Here is a 27897-nt window from a genome sequence, read left to right as displayed (position 1 = left end):
ATGGGGCTTCGGAACATCTGTCCCCGCTGCGTACCCAGCAGCCGCCTCTGCCTCCTGCGCCCGATCTTCCACCGGCTCCTCCACCGGTGCCTGATCTTCCTCCTCCTCCTCCTCCTCCTCTTCATCCTCCCCCTCCTCCGCTGCCTCTGCCCGTGCCTCAGCTGCCTGCATCTCCACCGCAGCCACCGCCTCCGCCCCCGAGGGTTCCTCACAGGCAGAGATCTCGCTCTCGCCCTCGCAGGCGATCACTGAGTATGCGCAGATCGTCCACTCGCTCGGGACATGGACGACGGAGGTATCGGTCTCGTTCCAGAGGCTCGAGGGGCACGAACTCTTCTGGGACTGGACGGTTTTCGCCCTCGCTGTCGGAGACGCCTCCTACCCGCGTCTCGCCGGTGGATGACATTGCCACGTTCCAGGAGGTGCTGATGAGAGGGGCGGCGAAGTTGGGGATATCAGTCACTACCCCTATTCCCACTACTTCTGTGATCTTTGAAACTTTGCATAAGGCTCATCTGTCGCGCCCCCTCCTCCCGTTGGTTCCGGGGTTGGAGGAACCTGCAATGGAGGTGTTCTTGACGCCGGCCGTGGTGAAACCGGCGCCCTCGAGACTGCTAAAAAAGTACAGGGCTCCTGACTCGGACCCGGCGTTCCTCAGGGTGGATCCTCCGCCGGACTCTGTTATCGTGGCGGCGGCTCGTAAACAACACTCTACGACGCCTTCATCCACGGCTCCTCCGGATAAGGAGAGTCGCAAAATGGACTCCTTGGGGAGGAGGATGTGCTCCACGTCGGCCACTACGATGAAGGCCGCTAGCGCCTCCGCTCTGTTGGGGCGCTATGACAGGTCTCTTTGGGACTCCCTGCAACAGTTCGCTGCCTCCCTGTCTAGAGACAAGAGGGAGGACTTTGAGGAGGTGCTGAACGAGGGCATGATGGTCTCTAATCAGATCATCAGTGCGGCGGGGGATGTGTCGCTGCTGGCGGCCCATGGGTACTGCCACGGCATACACATGAGGAGGCATTCCTGGCTGCGGCTGACCCCGCTCAAGCCTGAAGCACTACAACAAACAAATGATGGACGGAATGCTGACAATGCAAACATTCTCCCCCAGTCAAGAGATCTGGGTTAAATCCATCGTTCTTTTGCCCACTACGCCACCCCAGTTCAGACATGGCCATATGCAAATCAGTCTTGACCCTGTGCCTCATGGGAACAGTCCAGCCCGAACTGCCAAGCCATGTCTTCCCTGGACCGGAATCAAGCATCCTAGGACCGGTTTCTGGCTATCAGCCGTCATCAGCCAGGATAGCTTGACTCCAGTGGCGTAGTGAGCACGGGACCCACGTCTGGGCATACCCATCCCACTTAGGGCGAAAAGCGTTACAACAAACAAATGATGGACGGAATGCTGACAATGCAAACATTCTCCCCCAGTCAAGAGATCTGGGTTAAATCCATCGTTCTTTTGCCCACTACGCCACCCCAGTTCAGACATGGCCATATGCAAATCAGTCTTGACCCTGTGCCTCATGGGAACAGTCCAGCCCGAACTGCCAAGCCATGTCTTCCCTGGACCGGAATCAAGCATCCTAGGACCGGTTTCTGGCTATCAGCCGTCATCAGCCAGGATAGCTTGACTCCAGTGGCGTAGTGAGCACGGGACCCACGTCTGGGCATACCCATCCCACTTAGGGCGAAAAGCGTTACAACAAACAAATGATGGACGGAATGCTGACAATGCAAACATTCTCCCCCAGTCAAGAGATCTGGGTTAAATCCATCGTTCTTTTGCCCACTACGCCACCCCAGTTCAGACATGGCCATATGCAAATCAGTCTTGACCCTGTGCCTCATGGGAACAGTCCAGCCCGAACTGCCAAGCCATGTCTTCCCTGGACCGGAATCAAGCATCCTAGGACCGGTTTCTGGCTATCAGCCGTCATCAGCCAGGATAGCTTGACTCCAGTGGCGTAGTGAGCACGGGACCCACGTCTGGGCATACCCATCCCACTTAGGGCGAAAAGCGTTACAACAAACAAATGATGGACGGAATTCTGACAATGCAAACATTCTCCCCCAGTCAAGAGATCTGGGTTAAATCCATCGTTCTTTTGCCCACTACGCCACCCCAGTTCAGACATGGCCATATGCAAATCAGTCTTGACCCTGTGCCTCATGGGAACAGTCCAGCCCGAACTGCCAAGCCATGTCTTCCCTGGACCGGAATCAAGCATCCTAGGACCGGTTTCTGGCTATCAGCCGTCATCAGCCAGGATAGCTTGACTCCAGTGGCGTAGTGAGCACGGGACCCACGTCTGGGCATACCCATCCCACTTAGGGCGAAAAGCGTTACAACAAACAAATGATGGACGGAAACCGGTCCTAGGATGCTTGTTTCCAGTCCAGGGAGGACCTGGCTTGGCAGTTCGGGCTGGACTGTTCCCATGGGGCACAGGGTCAAGACTGATTTGCATATGGCTGGGTTCAAACTGGAATGGCATGGTGAGCAAAAAAACGATGGATTTAGGCCCAGATCTCTGTACTGGGGTGAATGTATGACATTGTTCTGCATTCTGTCCATCAATTGTTATTTTTGCATTTGTCACCCCAAGTGGGAAGGGTATGCTCAGACGTGAGTCCCTTGCTCTCCATGCCACTGGAATCAAGCTATCCTGGCTGACGAGGGCTGAAAGCCCGAAACCGGTCCTAGGATGCTTGTTTCCAGTCCAGGGAGGACCTGGCTTGGCAGTTCGGGCTGGACTGTTCCCATGGGGCACAGGGTCAAGACTGATTTGCATATGGCTGGGTTCAAACTGGAATGGCATGGTGAGCAAAAAAACGATGGATTTAGGCCCAGATCTCTGTACTGGGGTGAATGTATGACATTGTTCTGCATTCTGTCCATCAATTGTTATTTTTGCATTTGTCACCCCAAGTGGGAAGGGTATGCTCAGACGTGAGTCCCTTGCTCTCCATGCCACTGGAATCAAGCTATCCTGGCTGACGAGGGCTGAAAGCCCGAAACCGGTCCTAGGATGCTTGTTTCCAGTCCAGGGAGGACCTGGCTTGGCAGTTCGGGCTGGAGTGAATGTATGACATTGTTCTGCATTCTGTCCATCAATTGTTATTTTTGCACAAGCCTGAAGCACAGCAGAAGATCGCCAATTTACCATTCTCTGGCACGACGCTGTTCGGGTCGCATGCGGATGACGAGATGGCCCGCATGAAGGCTGAGGCGGAAACCCTGAAGGCGGTGGGACTGGAGAGGCCCAAGGAGCAGAGGAGGTCCTTCCGATCCTCGGGCAGGCGCTACGCCAAGCAGAGAGGTCAAGGGCATCAGTCGGGCCACCAACAACAGCCCCAGCAACAACAGCAGTTCCCGAGGCAGTCCTTTCAGAAGCGCCAGAGGGGCAGAGGACAGCATCAGTCCTCGTCGGGGAACAAAGGCCCGGCCGGGTCGAAGCCCTGAAAAGTTACTTCCCCCTCATCCGTTACCCGCTCCGGTGGGGGGAAGTATTCAACACTACCTGGCAGAGTGGAGGACAATAACGCAGGACAAGTGGGTGCTGAATATTGTTTGCAATGGTTACTGTCTTCGTTTCACCAGCCCGCCTCCACAGATTCCACCAGTGCGCTCCTCCTACATGGTGAGGGAGCTCCAGCGGGAGGCAGACGTTCTGTTAAAAAAGAGGGCTATAGAAGCGGTTCCTTTGCAGCAAAAAGGAAGAGGTCTCTACTCACGGTTCTTTCTCGTAAGAAAAAAGGACAAGAACGAGTTCAGGCCTATTCTAGATCTGCGTCACGCAAACAAGTGGATCCGCAGAGAAAAGTTCCGTATGTTGTCCCTGCATCAGATTTACCCTCAGTTGCATCGAGGAGACTGGCTGTGCGCCATAGATCTGCAGGACGCTTACTTTCTTGTGCCGATCGCACCAAAGCATCGCAAGTTCCTGAGGTTTCTGGTAGGCAACAACCATTACCAGTATTCAGTACTCCCGTTTGGCCTGAAGTCTGCACCACGGACGTTCTCCAAGTGCATGGCAGTGGTCGCGGCACACCTGCGGAAGACCAAGGTGTTTGTGTATCCATACCTGGACGATTGGTTGATCAAAGCGTCCCCTTACCAGGAAGCCCAGTGCCATTTCAACAGGACAGCTGCCTTGCTGCATCGCCTGCGACTGCACATCAACATGTCGAAGTCAGTGCCGATCCCTGTGCAGTGTCACCAGTACTTGGGGCCTCAGTCAATACCTTGAACGCAAGCGTGTGTCCTTCGGAGGAGAGACGCTTATCGATCCGTGGGAAGGCTCGGCATCTCATCTCAGCCCACTCTCCTACGGTGAGGACGGTGTCTTCCTTACTGGGGTTGATGGCTTCTTGCCTCTTTCTCACCCCCAATGCACGTCTGCATATGAGGCCCCTCCAGGAATGTCTGGAGGACCAATGGGACCAGAGGCGGGGGCGTTGGGAGGACAAGATCCAGTTGTCTCCACACGCTCGGCAGTCTCTGAAATGGTGGTGTGCCCCGGAGAATGTCTGCAAGGGGACTCCTTTTCACAAGGATATTCCGGTCCAGACCATAGTGACCGATGCGTCTCTCCAGGGCTGGGGAGCGCATTCGGGCCCTCTTCAGATTCAGGGGATATGGTCGCAGAGGGAGACGACTTACCATATCAACTTTTTGGAACTCAGAGCGGTACACTTGGCCTTGAAGGCGTTCCATCCCTCCTTCAGGACGAACTCCCTGCTGGTTCAGACGGACAATACTACGACCATGTATTACCTCAACAAGCAGGGGGGCTCACGTTCACGCACCCGGTCTCGGGAGGCAAAGGCGATCTGGAACTGGCTGGTGGCCAGGAACCTGACGATCACGGCGACCCATCTGCCGGGGGTGCAGAATGCCCAAGCAGACGCGCTCAGCAGGCTCGTTCAAGAGAACCACGAGTGGGTGCTAAACGACGACGTGCTAAGAGACGTCTTCGCAGAGTGGGGCACTCCGGATATAGATCTGTTCGCTACGGCAGAAAACAGCAAATGCCGCGACTTCGCGTCCAGGTACTACCAACCAGGGACGCTGGGGAATGCCCTATGGATCAGCTGGTCCAACAGCTTTCTCTACGCCTTTCCACCCATTCCCCTGATCCCGGTGGTGCTGATCAAGCTGTCGCAATCCAGAGCCAGAATGATCCTGATTGCTCCGGAGTGGCCGAGGCAATGGTGGTTCACCGACCTTCTTCACCGGTCTGTTCTGCCACACAGACGCCTGCCGTGTCAGCCGGACCTTCTTACGAAGTTCGGAGGACAGATGGTTCACCCCAATCTCTCGTCCTTGAGTTTGGCAGCATGGCTCCTGAGCTAGTACAGTATGGACACTTGAACCTACCTCAGGACTGTATGGAGATCTTGAAAGAGGCGAAGAGACCGTCTACGAGGACTTCCTACGCCTATAAGTGGAAGAGATTCTGCTTATGGTGCAAGGCAAAGGACTTTGACCCTACATCCTGTAAAGAAGATGTTATTTTGCCTTATCTGCTGCAGTTAGCTCAATCTGGGCTTAATTTTCAGTCTATTAAGGTTCATCTCGCAGCTCTGACTGCGTATAGGAAAAGCCCTTCTCAAACCTCATTTTTTCAAATCCCTGTGATTAAGGATTTTTTGGAGGGTTTGCGTAAGGTGTTTCCCCCTGTTAGAAGACCTTCTCCACCATGGGAATTGAATGTGGTGTTATCTAGATTGATGAGGGAGCCTTTTGAGCCTATCCATAAGGCTTCGTTGCAGCATTTGTCTTGGAAGGCTGCCTTCCTTGTGGCCATTACATCGGCCAGGAGGGTGAGTGAGATTCAGGCTCTGTGTTGTCAAGAGCCGTATACTGTTTTCCATGCTTCTAAAGTAGTGATGCGTACCCATCCTAAATTTTTGCCTAAGGTGATATCAGATTTCCATGTAAATCAAATGATAACTTTGCCTACGTTTTTTCAGCATCCTTCCTCTCCGGCGGAGAGGTCTCTGCATTCACTTGATGTACGTAGGGTACTGAAATTCTACCTGGATAAGACAAAAGATATCCGCAGGTCGGATCAACTGTTTGTTAATTATGGTTCGGTAAGAACTGGTTTAGCTACCTCAAAACAGTCCATTTCCAGATGGATTGTGTCCTGTATTCAGCTTTGTTATCAGAAAGCTAATAAGACGTTAGGGGGTAAGCCTACAGCGCATTCGACTAGGGGCAAAGCAGCTACTACAGCTTTGCTTAGGAATGTTCCAATTGCTGACATTTGTAAGGCTACCACCTGGAAGTCGGTCCATACGTTTACAAAGCATTACTGCCTGGACTCTGATGCTAGGGCAGATGCGCAGGTTGGACAGGCTTTATTGTTTCCACCGAAGTATCTTCCTTAACCACTTTGACCTCGTTGACAATGTAGGGACCTATGCTGTCCGTGGCTGACAGCCAGTCCTATCCTGTCAGCCCTTCCAAAAACTCTGCTGCCAAACATGCATTTCATGTTCTTCTGGGCCTTCCTAAAGGCCGAAAAGTTCGAGACATACTTCCCTAGTATCTTAATAACATTTGCTCTCCAGGGTAGGCCATTCGGGTCACCCTGAATATCCTTGTTAGCAAGGTCTCCCAGTTTTGGGTTTATTCTTATTAATATTGCCCTCCTACGTTCTGCGGTTAGCCCTGCATTGGTGTTACCAAGGAGGCATAGGGCTCATTGACTCCACCCCCGCCCGGAAGAGTTCAACGACCACAGGGGAGCCCTTAAGAGAGGCCTCTTTTGCCAAGTCTAAAATTCTAGAAAGTGGTCCTAGAGTATCCAGTACTCGGTTTTGGCACTGCTTAAGGCAGCCCTCAAGCCCTTTTCTTGGGTTACTTACTGTTTTAAATAGAAATGTCAGTAATTCAGGGTCTAAATGAGGTGTCATCCCTGATTTGTTATCTAGGAAGGGTCTGGGGCATTTAGCCCTTATTAGATTTGGAGCCCCTTTTTCAAGGTGCTTGCGGATCCAGAACATTATGAAGTTTGCCATGCATTCCCATGGGCCACCAATCTGATCCTCTTGGGTGTGTGATACAGGTAGGGATATGCCTGCCGGGTCTTTAATAGCCTTAGAATTACAGGGCTGGTTCAAGTACTCAACAAGGAGGTAGTTATCTAGGGTTTCTAAGGGGGTAAAACTCATTTGTCCGCCTCATCGTCAAAATTCAATGAGAAAGGATACTCTTCATTATCAGTTTGAAAACTGAGGTCTTGTGTGCCATGAAGGCCACACGATCTTCTTGTGCCGCGTGGGACACCTGCACTATTTGCTAATATGGCTGCTCTTGCCAGTTGTGCCGCTGTGGACACCCAGGTCATCCGTAGCACAGAGGCTGCCCAGGGATTGATCCTGTTTTTTGTGGCTCATCACTCAAGTGTTTTGTCTTTTTTAAGACCTTACCTCCTTTCCTTGGTAAAGGGTTTTCCTTCTCTGAATGGATAACGGAGTCCTCTTCAGTAGGGTAATCCCTTTTTCTTTTATTAAAAACTGCTTCCACTGCCTCCTTTAAAAAGGACTTGAATTTTTTTTCCCAAAAACTCATTAGCAAATTGTCATTAACATGGTGGAAGGTAATTTTTCAGGGGTTTTATATTGGTTTTTAAATCCTCCCCCATTTTTTGAGGAGTTTTAAATATTACCTCTTTCGTTTCCAGCGTCAAGTTATGAATCTCTGCCGTTATTCTCTTGCGCTGTGTGTAGTCATGGTGACCCACACGTAAGGTATTTTTTGGGCAAAGTCCATTTACTGTGGTACAGTGTGTTCGAGGCATATGATCTGCAGATCACACACTTAACATTAGATCGCCATTTGGTGTTGGGCTCTGATGCTTGCACCTTGTTGTTGTCTTGGAAGAAGTCTTTGTAGTCACAAGATAGGGGACTCCTCCCTTGGACGATAGTGCGCATGGGCATCGACTCCATCCTCAGATTGTTTTTTTTCCGCCATTGTGTTCGGATGCAACTTTTGCGCTCCGGTTCGAAACTTAACTTTCAAACTTTTTCGACACACAAAACTTCCTCAAACTCTTCGGATTGACTTCGAACATCGAAATCTTTGACGCGCCTGTCACCTCTTCGATTCCAGTCGTCGACGCGGGCCGCTGAGCCTATCGACGCCATAAGGCCTACGGCTCATAGAAAGGACGCCGTTCAAAAAATGCTCCCAGTGTGGAGCGAGTCCAGCTGCCCAGCCTGCGCCTCTTTTCGATCAAAAAAGACTATCTGAGATTGTCGGGCTCGACGACTCATCATGGCGCATAGATCAGCTCCGGAACCAGAGTTCATCTTCGAGGGTCCGGATGTCCCATAAGAAGATTTCGAAAATCTGGAAATCGTGTCAGAAGCAGAAGAGTCGGACGACCCCATCACTCCTGGTCAACGAGTGAGTACTACTGCCCCGACCCCAACCCCACCACCAAAACAGAAGGCACTGGTCAAGACTTTGCCTGTTGGCCCCAGTCGCGACCGAAAACACACTTCAGAAGCCCCGCCCCTGGGCCCGCCTCCGAAGAAAAAAGACAAGCCTTCCGGTAGCTCGGGACCGAGCAAACCGCATGTAATAGTCCCACCGTTACCTTCGGCACCGAAACCAAAAACACTCTGCTCCGAAATCGGCAGAGACTCCTTCCACGCCGAAAGACAAATCGGCCCGAACACCTCGAGGCCCATGGATAAACCGGCTTTGAACACTTCTAAGCCTAAGGATCACACCTCGGCTCTGAAACCAAAATCTTCGGAACCGAAAAACAAGCCTAAGGATTCTACCACGCCTCCTAAGGCCAAAGAGCAAAGAACTCAACAACAGTCCTGCTCGGAACCGAAAGAATCGGCGCCAAAAGGGTTGTCGAGGAAGAGGAACTTTTTCATCCGGATCCTGTCGATCCCAGACAGAAAAAGATCTACATTAACCCTAAAACAGGACATGTCACAGCTGTGCCATGCAAGAAGAGGAAGTTAGACACAGCACACGCCCCTCCAGTGCCTGTCAAGAAGGACTCTGCTACATCACCTATGCCTCCTTCTTCTCCTGTACTTCCTTCTAACCCCCTTCCTCGCCCTAAACCTGTTACACCACCTCTGCCTGTAACTTCTCCACCACATACACCACCACCAGATGATGATGATGATGACCTAGGGGTGGGGGGAGACCCCAATGATCCGTTCACGGATCCAGAAGACCCACCACAGGACAATTGGAATTACCCTGACCCAATAGACCTACCAGACCTCCCAAGCCCTCAACCATACCCAACAAAACCATCTCCCCCAGATGATAACATTGGTTTTGGACAATTGATCACTAGAGCTGCTGTTTTTCACGGTGTGACAATGCACTCGGACACGGCAGAGGAGGATTTCCTTTTAGATACATTTGAACAGTCCCAAAAAACTGTACAAAAATTACCGATGATTAAAGGGGTCATTAAACATGCCCCTGACATATTCAAAGATCCAGTACGAGCTAGGATCGATATAAAAATATAGACCTGCCCCTGACGACCCCGTGTCCATCAAAGGACAGCTGTCTTTGCATTCACTTGTAGTTTCCAACGCTAGGAAGCGCGCCAATTCACAAACTTCCGGGGATGCACCACCCCCGGATAAAGAATCCAAATTACTAGACGCATCTGGCAAAAGAGTAGCTGCGCAGGTGGCCAATCACTGGCGCATAGCCAACACTCAAGCACTGCTGGCTAGATATGATATGGCCCACTATGACCAAGTGGAAACCCTAGTACAGCATTTGCCTGATCGATATAAAACTCAGGCAAACTATCTAATCCAAGAGGGCAAACTAATAACAAATGCCTCAATTAAATGTGCCCTTGATGCAGCAGACACTGCCTCTAGGTCCATTAATACCAGTATACTGCTCAGACGACGACATGCCTGGCTATGCATTTCAGGCTCCAAGCAAGAGGTCCAGACAACCATTCTAAACCAGCCGTTCAATCAACAACAACATTTTGGACCGACTGTAAACACTGCTCTTGAAAAGATGAAAAAAGACACATAGACTGCCAAGTCCATGGGAGTGTTACAGTCTCCGCAAACACGTGGCTCCTTTTGTCGCTCCCTTTATAGAGTAGCCTCCAAGAACATGGGCGCAGATACCTCATCTTCTTTTAAAAACACCACCCAAACACCCCCCAATAGAGGATATTTTAGAGGAGGATACAGAGGGAATAACAAGAAAGGGAGAGGCTGAGGTAACAACACTCACACCGCCCCCCCCCCCCTGCTAAACAGTGACTTCCCTCCACTCCCCCCAGACCATTCCACTCCAGTCGGAGGAAGATTATCACAGTTCCTGCCTGTCTGGGAATCCATCACAAAAGACAAGTGGGTAAGACAAATTATCCAATATGGTTACTGCCTGGAACTTACAGCTAACCCCCTCCCCCCAAACATACCACCCAAGCAACGTTCAATGTCCACAGAACATCTTAGACTTTTAAAACAAGAAGTTCTCTCGCAGCTTCAAAAGCAGGCCATAGAGCCAGTCCCCTTACTACATCAGGGAACAGGGGTTTACTGCCTGTATTTCCTAATCCCCAAAAAGGATGGGACCCTAAGGCAAATACTCGACCTCAGACCCCTCAATCTGTACATACACTCAGATCATTTTCACATGATCACTCTCCAACAATTGCTTCCACTACTTCAACAACAAGACTTCCTTGCCACACTAGATCTCAAGGACGCCTACTTCCACATTCTCATCCATCCTGCTCACAGGAAGTATCTAAGGTTCGTAGTGGACGGACAACACTATCAGTTCAAAGTCCTTCCATTCCGAGTCACCACCGCTTCCAGAGTATTTACCAAATGTCTGGCAGTGGTAGCTGCACACCTAAGAAGACAACAAATCCATGTCTTCACATATCTGGACGACTGGCTAATAAAAGCCAAATCATTCAACCAGTGTGTTCAACACACTCATCAAACCATTCAAACACTGCACAACTTGGGGTTCACAATCCACTGTACCAAGTCGCAACTCCAACCCTCTCATGTACATCAATACCTAGGGGCCACAATAAATACTTCCACAGCTCTAGCATATCCCAGTCCAGCCAGAATAGCCAGTATACAAGCTCTGATCAACAAATTTCAAACCTAACATTCTCTCCCAGCCAGAGTGTTCATGCAACTCATAGGCATGATGGCATCTTGCATATTTATTGTACCTTATGCAAGACTTCAGATGCGTCCCTTACAGGAATGTCTGGCACATGAGTGGAATCAAACTCACGGACAACTTACAGATCTGATGTTGGTGGACAGCCGCACACATCGCTCTCTGCAGTGGTGGAACACAACAAACGTATCCAAAGGGCGGCCGTTCCTCGAGCCTGTTCCATAGATAGTACTAACAACAGACTCATCACTCACAGGATGGGGAGCACACCTCAATCACACAACTCAAGGCAAATGGACCACTCAAGAAAAAGTGCTCCATATCAATCATCTGGAACTGCTAGCAATATGTTCGAGGCATGTGGGCTGCTGAATTCATATCTGTGCATAGATCGCCGCCTAGTGTTGGGTCCGGATGTTTGCACGTTGTTGTCCTGGAAAATTTAGTTTTCAGTCCAAAAGGCCTTTAGTTTTCGTCGGTACTGTTCCCGATCGGTATCGACAGTTTACTTGCTAGTTTAGCGACCTTAACAACTTTTTCGGATCCATTATATCCGACCATCGACCCTACATCGACGATGGAATCGAGGACCCCATTCAAGCGGTGTCCTGTTTGCCACGCTACTACCTCTCCTCGACTCGATGACCCTGTGGCTGCAAAGAAGTCCACACCTACCTCTACAGAACCACTCGGCGCCAAAGAACCGTCGGCGTTCCAGGTGCGACAAGTTGCAGCGTCCTTGCAACGCATCAGAGAAAAGGCAGCCCTCCAGGCCACGTCGGGCTCCGAGCCGAAAAAGGCTCAAAAGGCACCTTCGGCACCAACCAACATCCCCTTTGGTTTGCCGCCATCCACGGCGCCGAAACTATTCGAAATCAGAACACGTGTCACCCAGACAAGGTCCCCATCTACTGAACACTCTCCTACTGGGACATCACCGTCCCACTTCATCGACGCCGACACCGGCAGGCTCATGCTCCGAAAGCGGAAGATCACTTCCGAGCAGGCTTTGGACTCTTACAGGATCCCGCTAAAGCAAAAACTGCCGGCGGAATCGGAACCAGTTCTTTATGAACGCCTCCACACCTCTTACCCAGATCCACAGTCCTTCTCTCCGACGCACTCCGACACGGACGCAATAGAGGACTACATGGGTGACGACACCACCTACCCCAGGGATATGGACCCTGAAGGCCAGCAGGACCCTGATCAAGCTTGGGATGACCCTGTAGACCCAGGTGCGGCTATGGATGCACAGGACACGCAGCTTTATGGCGCAAAAACGTCTCCCACAGAGGACACTGCTGCATTCAACGCCCTCATTGAACGTGCCGCAGCCAATCATGGAGTGCAACTCCACTCAGACACAATCGAGGACGATTTCTTGGTGGACACTTTCGCATCCTCAGAGAGGACTGTAAAGACTCTGCCAATGTTGAAAGGTGTCCTCAAGCCAGCAAAGGACATTTTCAAAGAAACCACCAGGGCACGGGTAATAAACCCCAGGATCGAGAAAAAATACAAGCCAGCACCTGGGGACCCTACGTACATTAGAGGCCAATTGCCTCTGGACTCCATCGTAGTTGCTAATGCTCGCAAACGGGCACACTCGCTGACAACTGGTGATGCTCCTCCTCCGGACAAAGAATCAAGGTGCTAGAGACCTACGGCAAAAGGATTGCAGCCCAGGCGGCAAACATATGGCGCATTGCCAATACACAGGCGCTCCTAGCTCGCTACGATCGCTCACACTATGACACGTTAGAGACCCTACTCCAACATCTACCTGACGAGTACAAGGAGGCAGCGGAGCTCCTCATCAGGGAGGGACAACTTCTCACAAACGCATCCATTAAGTGTGCACTGGATGCCGCCGACACAGCTGCGAGAGCAATAAACACCAGCGTCATGCTACGACGACACGCCTGGTTACGAATCTCCGGATTCAAACCTGAGGTTCAAAATAACATACTCAATCAGCCGGTCAACCCCGACTACTTATTCGGACCAGAGGTTGACACCACCCTAGAAAAGATAAAAAAAGACACAGACACTGCAAAGTCAATGGGGGCTCTGCAAACGCAGACATTTCGTAGTGGCTCCTTTCGTCGCCCCGGAAATAGAGGAGCGGGTAGAGGACAGGGGTCACAGCAAACCTACAATAAAGGGGGCACACAAAGTACCTACGATAAAAACACCCGAGGTGGATATCGTGGCTCCAGCACAAAGGGCAGAGGACGCGGTTACGGCAATACCAGGTCCTCCCCCAAGAACAAACAGTGACGCCCTCTCCCTTCCCCCCGACCACATAACACCTGTCGGGGGAAGACTCCAGCGGTTCCTGTCCACGTGGAATACCATCACCACGGACAGGTGGGTCAAAGATGTTATTCAACACGGTTACTGCCTCGAATTAACCTCCACTCCACCCACAATACCGCCAAAGCACCGTCCTATGTCCTCAGAGCACTTAGCATTATTACAGCAGGAAGTGCTAAGTATGCTGCAAAAAGGCGCAATAGAGGTCGTGCCCGTCCACCAGCAAGGGACAGGGGTGTACTCTCTGTACTTCTTAATACCAAAAAAGGACGGGTCACTCAGACCTATACTAGACCTGAGACCCCTCAACCACTACATTCTCTCAGAGCATTTCCACATGCTCACCCTACAGCAGGTTCTCCCGCTGCTCAGACAGGGAGACTTCCTAGCCACGCTAGACCTCAAAGATGCGTATTTCCACATACCCATACACCCGTCACACCGAAAATATCTCAGGTTCACTATTCAGGGGCAGCACTACCAATTCAAAGTCCTCCCCTTCGGCGTGAAAACAGCACCTAGAGTTTTCACAAAGTGCCTAGCTACAGTGGCTGCACATCTACGGAGACAACACATTCACGTCTACCCTTACCTGGACGACTGGCTTGTTCAGGCAAAGTCAGCCCAGCAATGTGCCAGCCACATGTCCCTCACCATTCACCTTCTTCACAGTCTGGGATTCTCACTAAATTACCCAAAATCACATCTCCAACCCGCACACGTACAACAGTACCTAGGTGCGACCATAGACACTCTGGCAGCCACAGCTCAGCCAAATTTAGTGAGGATCAACAGCATGCAAATGCTGATCTCAAAGTTCAAACCCCAACACTCCCTTCCTGCGCGAGTGTTCATGCAGTTGATAGGCATGATGGCCTCCTGCATTTTCATAGTCCCGCACGAGAGACTACATATGCGCCCGCTTCAGGAGTGCTTGGCACGTCAATGGAATCAGGCTCACGGGCAATTAAAAGACCTAGTGTTGGTGAGCGGTCGGGCATACAACTCTCTGCATTGGTGGAATCCACAAAACCTTTGCAAGGGCCGACCGTTCCAAGAGCCTGTTCCACAAATAATACTGACAGCGGACGCGTCTCTCCAGGGATGGGGAGCTCATGTACTCCATTACACAGTGCAGGGACTATGGACAATACAACAAAAGAAGATGCACATCAACCTTCTAGAACTGATGGCAATCTTCCTGGCAATGAAAGCCTTCAAGGTACACTTGTGCAACAAAGTCGTGTTGATCCGGACAGACAACATGACTGCCATGTACTACATACAGAAGCAGGGAGAAACGCACTCTCCACAGTTGTCTCATCTGGCTCAGAGCATGTGGAAGTGGGCCATTCAGAGGAACATATTCCTCATGGCGGAATACCTCCCCGGCAAGGACAACCAGATGGCGGATCTGCTCAGCAGACACAGCCACCAGATGCACGAGTGGGAGCTACACCCGTCAGTACTCCAACCGTACTTCCAACAGTGGGGTCATCCAGAGATAGACCTATTCGCCACAAGCGAAAACGCAAAATGCCAAAGCTTTGCCGCCAGGTTCCCACATCCACAGTCGCAGGGCAATGCGATATGGATGAACTGGTCCGGCAGATTTGCGTACGCTTTTCCCCCAGCGCCGTTGATAACGCTGGTGGCACGCAAACTGCGACAACACTCACTGACACTCATCCTGGTTGCTCCAACATGGGCACGCCAGCCATGGTACACCACCTTTCTGGAACTTTCCGTGGTGCCGCATCAAAGGCTGCGGATCAAACCCGCGCATTTGACGCAGAACCATGGAGAAATTCAGCACCCAGATCCGCAGCAGCTGAACCTGGCGATCTGGCTCCTGAAGTCCTAGAGTTTGGCTACCACCTGACTGTATGGAGATCATTAACGAAGCTAGAAGACCCACTACCAGAGCTTGCTATGCAGCCAAATGGAAGAGGTTTGTCATTTATTGCAATAACAATGACATTAACCCGCTAGACGCATCCATTCAAAACATAATCTGTTACCTCTTACACCTATACCGATGCAATCTGGCATACACCTCAATACGTATCCATTTGACCGCAATAGCAGCCTATCTCCAGAACAGGCAGCACCTTTCTTTATTCAGAGTGCCTGCCATCAAAGCCTTCTTGGAGGGACTTAAACGAGTAATTCCCCACAGGCACCCACCAGCACCAGTGTGGAACCTCAACTTGGTCCTCACCCGACTGATGGGTCCACCCTTCGAACCTCTCCACTCATGTGAGATTCAATTCCTCACCTGGAAAGTAGCTTTCCTAGTAGCGATCACTTCGTTGAGAAGAGTTAGTGAACTCCAGGCACTAACCATTCAAGAGCCATTCATACAGGTTCACACAAACAGGGTCGTACTACGTACCAACCCCAAATTCATGCCTAAAGTAATATCGCAGTTCCACATGAATCAAACGATTGAACTGCCTGTTTTCTTTCAGAATCCACAAAATGTCGCCGAAAGAATGCTCCATACACTAGACGTCAAAAGAGCCCTCATGTACTATATAGACAGAACTAAAAACTTTAGGAAGACAAAACAACTTTTCGTTGCATTTTCCCCACAACACAAAGGCAACGCCATCTCCAAAGCAGGTATAGCCAGATGGATCGTTAAATGTATTCAAATTTGCTATCAAAAGGCTAAACGCACATTAACGATTCCCCCACGAGCCCACTCAACACGTAAGTTAGGGGCCTCCATGGCTTTCCTGGGAAACATTCCTTTACATGATATATGTAGAGCAGCCACATGGTCCACTATACATACATTTACCAAACACTATTGTGTAGATGTACACTCAAAACAGCAGGCAGCTGTAGGACAGGCTGTTCTCAAAACTCTTTTTCAGACCGCTGCAGCTGGCACTGGTAGCCGCCGCTAATAGGAGGTACTGCTATGTATTCTATGCACAGATATGAATTCAGCAGCCCACATGCCTCGAACTGAATATGCTACTTACCAGTATGCATCTGTTCTTGGCATGGAGGGCTGCTGACATTCATATCGCCCACCCTCCTCCCCGGCGCCTGTAGCAGCTGCAGCTCTCAGAATTACTGTATAGCATGGTCATCACTTTCTGTATCTACTCCATCACTGCCACAATGGCGAAAAACAATCTGAGGATGGAGAGGATGCCCATGCGCACTGTGGTCCAGGGGAGGAGTCACCTATCTCAGGATACTTCGAAGACTCTTCCAGGACAACAACGTGCAAACATCCGGACCCAACACTAGGCGGTGATCTATGCACAGATATGAATGTCAGCAGCCCTACATGCCAAGAACAGATGCATACTGGTAAGTAGCATATTCATCCTAGCTTTAAAATCATTCCAAGTTCATGTACAAAACAAGGCTGTCCTGATCCGGACGGACAACATGACAGCCATGTATTACATGCAGAAACAAGGTGGCACATATTCTCTACAGCTGTCTCAGCTAGCACAGAACATTTGGAGGTGGGCCATCCCACAAAACATATACCTGCTGGCAGAACACCTTCCAGGAGTTCACAATCAGATTGCGGATCTGTTAAGTCGACAGACACAACAGATTCACGAATGGGAGCTACATCCGCAAGTTCTTCTACCATTTTTCCAAATGTGGGGCCAACCAGACATAGATCTGTTTGCCACACACGAACGCAAAATGCCCAACCTTCGCCGCCAGGTTTCCACACCCGCTGTCCAAGGGCAATGCAATATGGATGAACTGGTAAGGCAGATTTGCTTACGTTTTTCCGCCACTCCCACTGATTCCACTAGTGGTACGCAAACTCCGACAACAGTCTCTAAAAATGATCCTAGTGGCCCCCACATGGGCATGCCAACCATGGTTCACAACACTGTTGGAACTCTCACTAGTCCCACACCAAAAACTACGCCTCTCCCCATCACTACTAACGCAGAACCATGGAGAGATAAGGCACCCCGATCCAACTCAAATGAATCTAGCGTATCTGGCTCCTGAAGTCCTAGAATTAGGTTATCTTAATCTTCCACCGGTCTGTATGAACATCATTAAAGAAGCCAGGCGCCCTACCACCAGAGCTTGCTATACAGCAAAATGGAAGAGATTTGCCATTTACTGCACTAACAATCGTATCGAACCACTGGATGCGTCCATCCAGAACATCATTTGCTACTTACTACATTTGCAAAGATGTAATTTAGCATACTCATCCATACGTCTACATCTAGCAGCACTTGCCGCTTACTTACAAAACAGACAACACTTGTCACTTTTTAGTGTCCCAGCAATTAAAGCCTTTATGGAGGGCCTTAAAAGGATCATTCCTCCCAGATTACCACCCTCTCTGGTATGGAATCTCAACATTGAACTTACTAGGCTCATGGGAACCCCGTTTGAACCTGTTCACAAATGTGAACTTCAGTTCCTCACATGGAAATTAGCTTTCCTTATTGCAATCACCTCTCTCAGAAGGGTGAGTGAGATCCAGGCTTTAACCATACAAGAACCCTTCTTACAAATACATCGTAACAAAGTGGTTCTCAGAACAAATCCAAAATTTCTTCCTAAAGTCATCTTTGCATTTCACCTTAACCAATCAGTGGAGCTACCGGTGTTTTTTCAAAACCCAGACTCCGTAGCAGAGAGAGCTCTTCACACGCTAGACGTCAAAAGAGCCCTGCTTTATTACATTGGCCGAACTAAATCCTTTCGCAAGACAAAACAATTGTTTGTAGCTTTCTCCCCACCTCATAAAGGTAACCCCATCTCCGAAGCTGGGATTGCGAGGTGGATTGTTAAATGTATCCAAATATGCTACCAAAAGGCTAAACGCACATTGACAATTTCCCCTAGAGCGCATTCCACACGCAAACTAGGGGCTTCCATGGCTTTTTTAGGGAACATTCCCCGAGAAGAAATTTGTAAGGCAGCGACATGGTCTACCACACACACCTTCACTAAACACTATTGTGTTGACGTGCAAGCCAAGCAACAAGCTTCTGTATGCCAAGCTGTTCTTAAAACTCTCTTTCAAACTACTGCAACCGATACAGGGGAGACACTGCTGTACAGTCTATGCTAAGTGTGTGATCTGCAGCTCATATGCCTCAAACGGAAAATGCTACTTACCAGTATGCATCTGTTCTTGGCATGTAGAGCTGCAGATCCACACAGGCCCACCCACCTCCCCGGGACCTGTATCTGTTCCAGTTTTATCTTACTTAGATATACACACATGGACATCTTTCTTTTCTGCTAACTCCATCATTTCCCAACATGGCGAAAAACAATCTGAGGATGGAGTCGATGCCCATGCGCACTATCGTCCAAGGGAGGAGTCACCCATCTCGTGACTACAAAGACTTCTTCCAAGACAACAACAAGGTGCAAGCATCCGAGCCCAATACCAGATGGCGATCTAATGCTATGTGTGTGGATCTGCAGCTCTACATGCCAAGAACAGATGCATACTGGTAAGTAGCATTTTCCTTTCCCTTTCTGTGCATGCGAGAAGGGTCGGCCTAGTCCTCCTCAGATTTGAGCAATCTTTTTCTGAGATTGGGGTGGGGGTCGTGCAACGCCTCTCGTGACCTCCATCCCCCTGCAGCTGTCCTCAATTCCCACGGCTAGTGAGTAATCAAGCTGGGCAGAGTACAGACTGCGGTGAGAACGTTTTTGTCTCTGCTGCCTGCCTCTGGTACCCCATTCGAGGATAGCCCGGTATCTCTGCTGCCTGGCACAGCGCGACCTGTGTTCTGCGGCCCTGGATAGCCGGATCACTGTAAGTACAGCTTGCATGCAAAGCGGGCCATTGCGTTACATTATTTCTTTACAATACTTTAAATACTCTGCTAATTTAACAAGAAACTCAACCCGAAATTGGAAGGGTGGACACACCATAAACCTCACCACTTACCTGTTAGCCATTAGTGAAAGGTTGCCAAGTTAAAGGTCAAGCCAAGTGAAATTATACAATGTAAATCATAGAGCTCAGAGTCAAAGAAAAACTATACTTAACTGTAGAGGAGTAGCAAATAAAAGAGGATGATGCCTAGTTAGCATGACATTTTATGTTGTTTTAAAGTTCTTAATGGAATGTGTTTTTTCATGATGTAACATATGTTCTTTAAAGGGCTGCATGTGGGGTAGCAATAAACGTTTGTTGCATAACGGTAGCCTCTGGTCTTGTTATGAAATCATGTGGCTCTGTGCTGACTTTGTGCTCTGGAAATGACAAACTGAACTGAGCGCATATAATCACCACCCCAGAACTCTGACATCAGTTCCTTTCTTTCCATGCCTTTGTACATGGGTCTAGATCCCACTCCAAACTTTATTTTTTATGTTGGACGAGTTCTTTCTTCCCAAAAGTTTTATCCAGTGTGCAATGGCCATGTCTGCTCATAAAACTACAGCCATGTCCGCTCATTAAACTACAGTGTTTAAGCCTTGTATGTACTGTCGCAATCAAATGTCTGCGACAGATCCTGCATTACTCAAAGACCTGCGAGGAGTGCTCCTCAAGCCAAGCTCTACGGCACTGAACACTGAGAGAAATGTCAACGGTCCTTTTTCCACTCTAAGTCGAGGGCACAAACCGTTTCTGCTGTTGAGGACATTCCTGCGACAGCTCACCCTTGAGGTCCAAAGCTTCTTGTAAATCAAAAAGACCGAGCAGGATTTGTCCCAGTCCCGCCTCTCTCAAGTCATGATTATGTTGGGGTGCTCCCTGGTCACGCACTCGATTTCCTGTAAAAGCTGCTTCTGCAACTGCCCCTGAAGCACCTTGAGTTCCATGGGTCATCAGTTACTGCAACAAATTGAGGCCTTTTGTGAGGCCATGTTGTGAGTTTTTGTCACCCTTCAGGCTCCTTCTGATACGCCTTTGGGCCCCATGGACCTTCAGAGGCCTCCAGTCGAAATTTCACTGGCAGGTCCACCCTCTGGACCGTCTGTGTCTCTGGAATCCGCCTCTGGTTCCAATCTGATGTCCCGTCTGACACCAAGATCCATGCTGGTCCCTGCAATACCAGTACAATCCTTCCTATTGTCCTCTCTGACTCTGGACGGAATCTATCTCTGCCTTGGTGGAGGTCACATATCAATGTGGTACTAGCACACCTTGTCCCAGTCTATTCAGATTAAGAGAGAATCGTACCTTTATCCCAGAACCGCACCAAGTGCTCCAACAACTTGCCTTTGGGGATGGTAAGGGCTATGGGGGAGGAATTCTATCCCAAATATTATGAGGGTGACCATCTATTTCTGGACAAGATGCCAGTGGATTGGACACTTCCCCAGACACTGAGTTGAGTTCTCTCACTTGACCACCAACGGAGAGTGCGCCTTTGCTGTGGTGATGACACGCTCCGGGGAGGATCCAAACATTCAGCTGCCTAATCTCGTGGGTAAAACCTATGTTTTCACAAAGTCCAGCCTGGACAAACCTCATCGGAGCCTTTTAAGGCGGTCCTGAAGGACACCATGTCTCTATACTCTAGTGAACAGGCCGGCGCCAGGCGTCCCTCATTTTCTCATCCAGCACCCTACACCAGAGTTTGGTGGTTCAAACTTTCACCAGTAGGGTGAATCCATACTCGTTCCCCCAAGACTCCTGACTGAGTCGAAATAACATGAGACTTTTTTTGAGGTGGATGATTTCCTCAGCCAGCTTAAAGCTCTGTTTGGTTCGTGGCAGCTGCTTGCTGGGGAGGTACACTCATTCCTTTTGGGACGTTTCTGGTGAGATCTTGCCTGCAGTCCTTGAAATTTCCAGGCAGTTTGGTGCAAACCATTCAAGATGGTCAAGATGTGGCTAAATACAGTATCTTCTCTGGGCAGGAAACCCCTGACTGCTTGGGCAGAGCAGTCGCACTAGCTTGATGCTTCCGTGGCACGCTTTGGTGCGATTCACAGGCATGTCTCTAGATGTGCAAGCCTCTTTAATGGACATGCCAGTTGATAGTTGTTTCTGTTTGGCAAGAAGGCTGATTTGGTATTGGAATGCTTTTAAATAAAGCTGGGTCACACCACATCCCCCAGGCCTTTCTACCCTTACAAAACAGTAGTCTTATCAGTTTTGCCTCTTTGAAGGCTACTCCTGCGATCAAAAAGTTCCTCGAAGGGTAGCAGAATGGAACATCCAAAAGATTTGTCCTCCAGAATGTAACGTGAGGATACACTTTGCCATTCCTTTTTAACCCACTGCACCTCCCTCTTACATTCAAACATCTTTCAGAGGAGCACTTGTCCATTCTGTGCTTCCAGAAGGGCAGGCTTCGTTGAGGAAAGGAGCCTTCGAGAGGGGCACGTCCCAGGAAGTTTGGACTGGCTGTTAATGCCATTATATCCCCTTGCTGAAGGACTGAGCCCTTTGTGCCATTTTAGATTTCTTCCCTTTGAATTGCTTTATGTGGAAGGTCAATCTCCAGATGATCATGCTAGCCTAGGTTCTTTCTACCCTGGCACTAGGTGGCTGGATGGTGGCTTTGGACCTGCAGGACGCTTACTTTCATATACCCATCCTACAGTACCACAGACAATTTGCTGTGCTATCCTTTGGCGTCACCACGCCACTCTGGTGTTCATGAAAAAGATGGTGGTAATCTCAACACATCTCCTGAGGTCGGGGTTCTACTAGTGTTCCCCTACATTGATGGCTGGCTCTTTAAGGTGGACTTATCACAGGCAGTAATAGACAATCCCCAGATGGTGAACCTCCTAACATCATTAGGATTTACGATCAATGTGCCAATGTTACCTGACTCGTTTGTAGAGGGTCTCCTTGATTGGAGTCATCCGGGGTAGAGTGCAGTTACCAACCTTCTTTCCACCACAATGAGTCCAGGGCATTCAGACTATGATCTCGATATTTCACCCTTTGGCACCCACGCGCTCATCACCAGCAGACTGGACTATAGAAACGCTCTCTACGCCGGCATAAACAAGTCCCTACTCCGAAAACTTCAGACGATACAGAACACCGCCGCCAGACTCGTCCTCGGCATCCCCAGGCAAGAACACATCAGCCAACACCTACGAAGACTCCACTGGCTCCCGGTGGAGTAAAGAGTCACCTTCAAAATCCTCACCCACGCCTACAAATGCCTACACAACACCGGACCCAAATACCTCAATGACAGAATCAACGTCCACGTACCCAAAGGAAATCTCTGATCTTCCAACCTCGCACTGGCTGAAACCCTGCGCATCCGCGGAGCCAGAGCAGGTGGAAGATCCTTCTCTCACATTGTGGCCAAAACCTGGAACGAGCTCCCAGCAGACATCAGACTCGCCTCCTCCCTGAAAACCTTCAGAAAGGCCCTCAAGACCTGGCTCCTCGGCTAACGGGTCTGCGAACCCCTCCCACCCCCGTCTCCTCACCTTGAGACCCTCACAGGTGAGTAGCATTTTTAAGAACCCCTGATTGATTGATTGTCTTGAGTCTTGGTGAGAGTGGCTGTAAGGCCACTGGACATCTTGGCATCCTGCTAGTTGATAATGCAGGGTGTCATATGGTTGCTCTGCAGTGTAACCTGAAATCTCAGTGGTCCCTGCACCAGGACAACCTATCTGATTACATCCAGGTTTAGGAGAAGACTGCAAAAGACATGCAGTGTTGGCTCAGATGCAATTGAACCGGCGGCAGGCCCAATGTCCCTGCCCCCAGAGAGGTCATCTGGGAGAGGTTGAGATCAGAGGACTCTGATATGGAGAGTCTCTACTAGAGACCAGTCTGTTGGTGTTGCATGTGATTTTTCTGCCACTTAAGGCCTTCCTACTGTCCATTAAAAGGAGGCTGGTTCAGGTTATAAAGCACAATTCCACTGTCATGTGGTACTGTAACAAGGAAGACAGGGTGAGGTCCTGGGTCTTGTGCCAGGAAATACTTTGCCTCTTGAGCTGGATGGAGCTAGAGGGTATTTCCCTGGTTGGGAACCACTTGGTTGGATCTTTGAACCCCATGGCAGACGAGCCAATCTGCGGCGCCAGGTGTATCATGAATGTCAGTTACACTCTAAGGTGGCACAGGGCATCTTCCAGCGATGTGGAACCCTGGTCAGATCTTCATTGGCACCAAAGAGATCAAGCAATGTCGAAATCTTGTGCGTTGGAATTTCCAAGAAGGCTGTCTGTCAGAGGTGCATTCCAAATAGAGTACACCACAAGACTCATGTACACCTTTCCACCACTACCTCTCTTGCCTAAATTTCTAAAGATCATCAGGAACAACCAGGGCCAAATGGTCCTAATGGTTCCGGATTGGGCAAGGAGAGTGTGAATCATGGAACATGTAGGCATGAGCATGTGTCCTCTGATCATGACTTCCTGTCGCAGCAACAGGGCAATGTCCTGAACCTGCACAACCTGCGCCTTCATGCTTTGAGATTCAGCAGCAGCAGTTGACTGCATTCCATCTTCCGCCTGAAGTTGTGCATGTCATCCTGGCCGCTATACATCCTAAGTCTGTATATGCTGGTTGCAAGTTTGTAACCCGGTGTGGCACCGGCAATACAGATCCATAGCAGACCAAACTTTTAAAGGCTAGAATGTCCAAATGTTGTTAATTTACTATCCTTGTTAATTTTAAAGAATAAGTGCCAATTATAAAACTCTCACTCACACTCTCTCACACTCACTCTCTCACTCTCACTCTCTCAATCACTCACTCACTCACTCACTCACTCACTCATTCACTCATTCTCCCACTCTCTCCCACTCTCACAAGACTAGAAGCTATATGCAGACTTTCCCTATCAGGGCTTTGAATAAAACCCACACCTGTCATTTCACCTGTCTATACTTCCATCTAGATGGGAGTGTGACCCTCCACTACTTTGCTTTCACCTTTTGTGGGTGAGAGAGGTTGTGTGTGTGTGTTTGTGTAGCATGTCTTGGTGCGCAAGGGTGACTTTGTTCAAAGGTATATTCAAGTTTTCTTCTGTGTATTCATTGATGTCTATGCTTCTTGTCTTCATATCTGTGATCTATGTTAGTGTGTGAATGAATGTTTGTGCGTGTGCAGTACAACAGCCAGACAGATTGGCTTTGTCTGTTCTTGTTTTTCTCCTTGCCAAAGGAGCAGAAATGTTTTTCACAAACGCTATTTAACTGTCCCAAAGCAAAAGTGTAAATAACGTTTGTCCTACTGTTCATTAGTAGTTGCTTACTTTTTGTTTTGTGTACAGTATTCTCAGAACACTATTGTATAGACTGACTTTTTAAATCTTCCTTTCAAGTGGTTTGCAACATCCTGTGCTTTTGTGGAGTTGATTGTGTTGGAAGCTGTTAAACTGTGCAGTTCAGCAGTCTGGTAGGACTAGAAAACTGTGATATTCCTGTTTTAGTGCTTACTTTGTCTTTAATTTTACAGGAAAGCTGTGTCTATGAGACCACTGTCTTGCCTTTGGATGAAAAAGCATTTGAAAAAACCGTAACTCCGATTGTGCAGGAATACTTTGAGCATGGAGACTCTAATGAAGTTGCAGTACGTGTAAAATTATTTTAAAAACATTGGCAATTGTGTTAACATTGTGTTTTTTGCGTCCAACATAGATTTTTAAGGTCTTTAATTTATTGTTTTATAAAAATTGACTCCTCAAGCATTTTAGTGTTCGTAAGAGATGGTTCGTAATAGATGACCGATTAATTCCTTTCTGTGACTTCGTAATATCTTCAAACATTACACCTGGAAACACGGCATTGTGTGTGTTAAGCAACAGTACGCCGAGACAGATCCTCAAGCATTGAAAAAGAGAAGTAAATGAAAGTCAGGCTTCAGGTTAAAAGAAGTCTTTTTACTTCTAATCACAAAACGGTTGAGGCAGACACAGGTATTCGTTAAACATGTATTCACAGAGTCAAAGTAAATATAAATTCAAAAGTCCACAAACAGATCCAAGATATAATTCGGTTTTCATTATTTATTTTTCTTTCTTGTATTTTCCATATGACATTACATAGACATAACAGCCGACACGTGTTTCGTCCATCCGGACTTTTTCAAGGCTGTGAACAAATAGATACAGACATACCAATTACAAAACACAAACATATACTATTATATATTATTTTAATCATTAAAAATGAAAAAACAGCATTAAAAATCTCATTTTAAGAAGACTGATCAACATGAACTTATATTTTATCAATTTATTCAGTCTTGACACTCGATAGTCATACGGGGCTAGTGTCATCCTATTCGTTTAAAAAGGTTATATATTTGATGCCAAGATTTGGCATTGCAAGGTACAGAGCCACCACCAAAAGAAACATCCTGATCTTATTGGGGTTCAAGTGTAGCGCATATTTACATAGGGCCACCAAGTGATCATATGTTCAACACCCACAACTGACCTTATTGAAACAAGTGTTTCTTCATGTATTAATTTGGTATGGAGTATTGTCCCTCCTGTTATCACTGGTAGATTTGTATTGTTAGATACATCCGCAACCCATCTATAGTGGATATCGTTCCCATAACCTGTACAATTCTTCCAGTCGTAGTTGATTGTTTAAAGGCCAGAGTATCACCGTTTGCAGCAGGTAATGATACACCTGTATATTGAAAGACCCATGGCATAAGACAGAAATACAAACATTCTCTCCCTTTCTAATTAATGGCCATATCCAAGGCTTCAGACAACATTATTGGTACAGTTATTACATAGTTTTAAACGTGCGGTCCCTGTAAGCGCCAACTACCCATTTTTCAATAATCCTCATGTTGTTATTTTAATGGTTGTAAGCAATGGATCAATATCAATTAGAAGTGTCTAGTCAATACAATCACACATTAGTACCCATCATAGCAAAACATTATTGTCAGCCCTGTTATTATTTTGGCATAGATCGTGTGGATCTTTAAATGTATCCCCAAGGACCCCTATCTTAAACAATCAGCATATGAACATTTTTGTTTCTTGAGCTGCCTCAGAATTAGATTATCTTGGATATTTGTTTACCTCTCCCCTAAAATCAATGATTCCTTAAATAAAAGGGTTGTTGGCCTGGTCCTCCTATCTTAAAACGTTTATATAAAGGTTATTTACGTGGCATTTTCCAAATTATGAGAACCTTTTAGTCTTTGTATACTTTTACCGGCCCCTTTAGAAATAATCAAACTATTTTGTTGCATACTGAAATGTCGCCCTAAACACAGCGGTAATTTTAACTAGTAAAAGTCGTTTTGCACTGACCTCAAATTAATTGGCCCTCATTTTAGAATCACTCTCGCATACATTCACAGTTCTGTAAAGCACTCTATTCCTTTAATATGCCAGATAAGAATAAGTCCGATCCCCAGTCTCGGTCTCGGTCGGACGCCCAATTTCACCGACACCTATTTATGTGACCCTCATTAACTAGTCTTCACCCTGCTTCGTAATATATTAACATCCGTGTGCCACAAGTTGAGCTGTATCCACATACCTGACAGCTGAGTTAATGACCGTGTCCGCAATTCTTCACGCTCGTACCGATACTTGGCCTGGAATCGTTTTCACTGTTTTTATTGAAACACGTACCGGCGTGGTGACGTGATTGTTCATGGAAAACGAAAGCGGACTGAAACATATCCACTTGATGTTGGAGGTCGCGCCATTTTGAAATGGTTACACAGTATATCAATATACATAGTGTAACCTGAATATTCTCTTTTCTTCGGACTCATTTGAAATGTAGTTTACACTATTCTATCATTTGCCACGTTTATATTGTTTATAAAGTGTTTAACAATGCACACTAAATAGAGACAATATTGGTCTATTTTAAAAAAATAAAGAAACAGCAAATTGCAACTATCCCCCCATCCCAGGGATACGAACACCCAAAGATCTTCTATGGCAATCTGCTCATTCAATGAATTGTGCTTTAAAGCTATCACTGAGTAAGAATGATACTTCTAGGGCATGTTGACACCTAAATCTCTAAGAGGAAGTGTGCCTCACGCTACTATAAATATGGTCAGGTTTATTATCTAATTGACCATGAATATTTAGTGTTCATTACATAAAGGTACAGAATTGATGAACTGAGGGGAACATGCAGTCAGTTCAACTTGTCCAATGTTAATACCATATGTCAAGCGACAAAGAACCTGCCCTCCTAGTTGTCGGTTTGTTTAACTATAAAAAGGTATATAGTTCTTTATCGATGTTTAATCCCAACTCAATGGCTCTGAGTCTGATTAACCATTTGCTTTCCAGCTGTCTCAGTAGTAGTGTATAGTTACCACCTCGTTTTGACATTTTTAAACTTTCGATGCCATGAAACTGAATATTAATTTTCCCCTCCAGTGTATGGATCTGATTGTAATGTACCGCCAGCGGATAGTCCCAGTTTTTATTTCTAATCGCTCGAACATGCTCCTGAATGCGTTCTT

At 48.1% G+C, this 27897-nt stretch overlaps 1 protein-coding gene across 5 annotated transcripts in view; it reads left to right on the top strand.

The window, feature by feature from the left end:
- The window catches only part of PDCD4 (programmed cell death 4), a 468841-nt gene that overhangs the window by 157415 nt on the left and 283529 nt on the right, over nucleotides 1-27897 (top strand). For all 5 annotated transcript variants that reach the window (XM_085603425.1, XM_085603423.1, XM_085603426.1 and 2 more), the window contains one exon: nucleotides 24889-25002. In XM_085603425.1, coding sequence (XP_085459551.1) covers nucleotides 24889-25002 — 114 coding nt within the window. The remainder of the gene's footprint in view (nucleotides 1-24888; nucleotides 25003-27897) is intronic.

The sequence above is a fragment of the Triturus cristatus genome, chromosome 1_2 (genome assembly GCF_964204655.1).
Source record: "Triturus cristatus chromosome 1_2, aTriCri1.1, whole genome shotgun sequence".
Lineage (NCBI taxonomy): Eukaryota > Metazoa > Chordata > Amphibia > Caudata > Salamandridae > Triturus > Triturus cristatus.
This window is presented reverse-complemented; position numbering and strand designations above follow the sequence as displayed.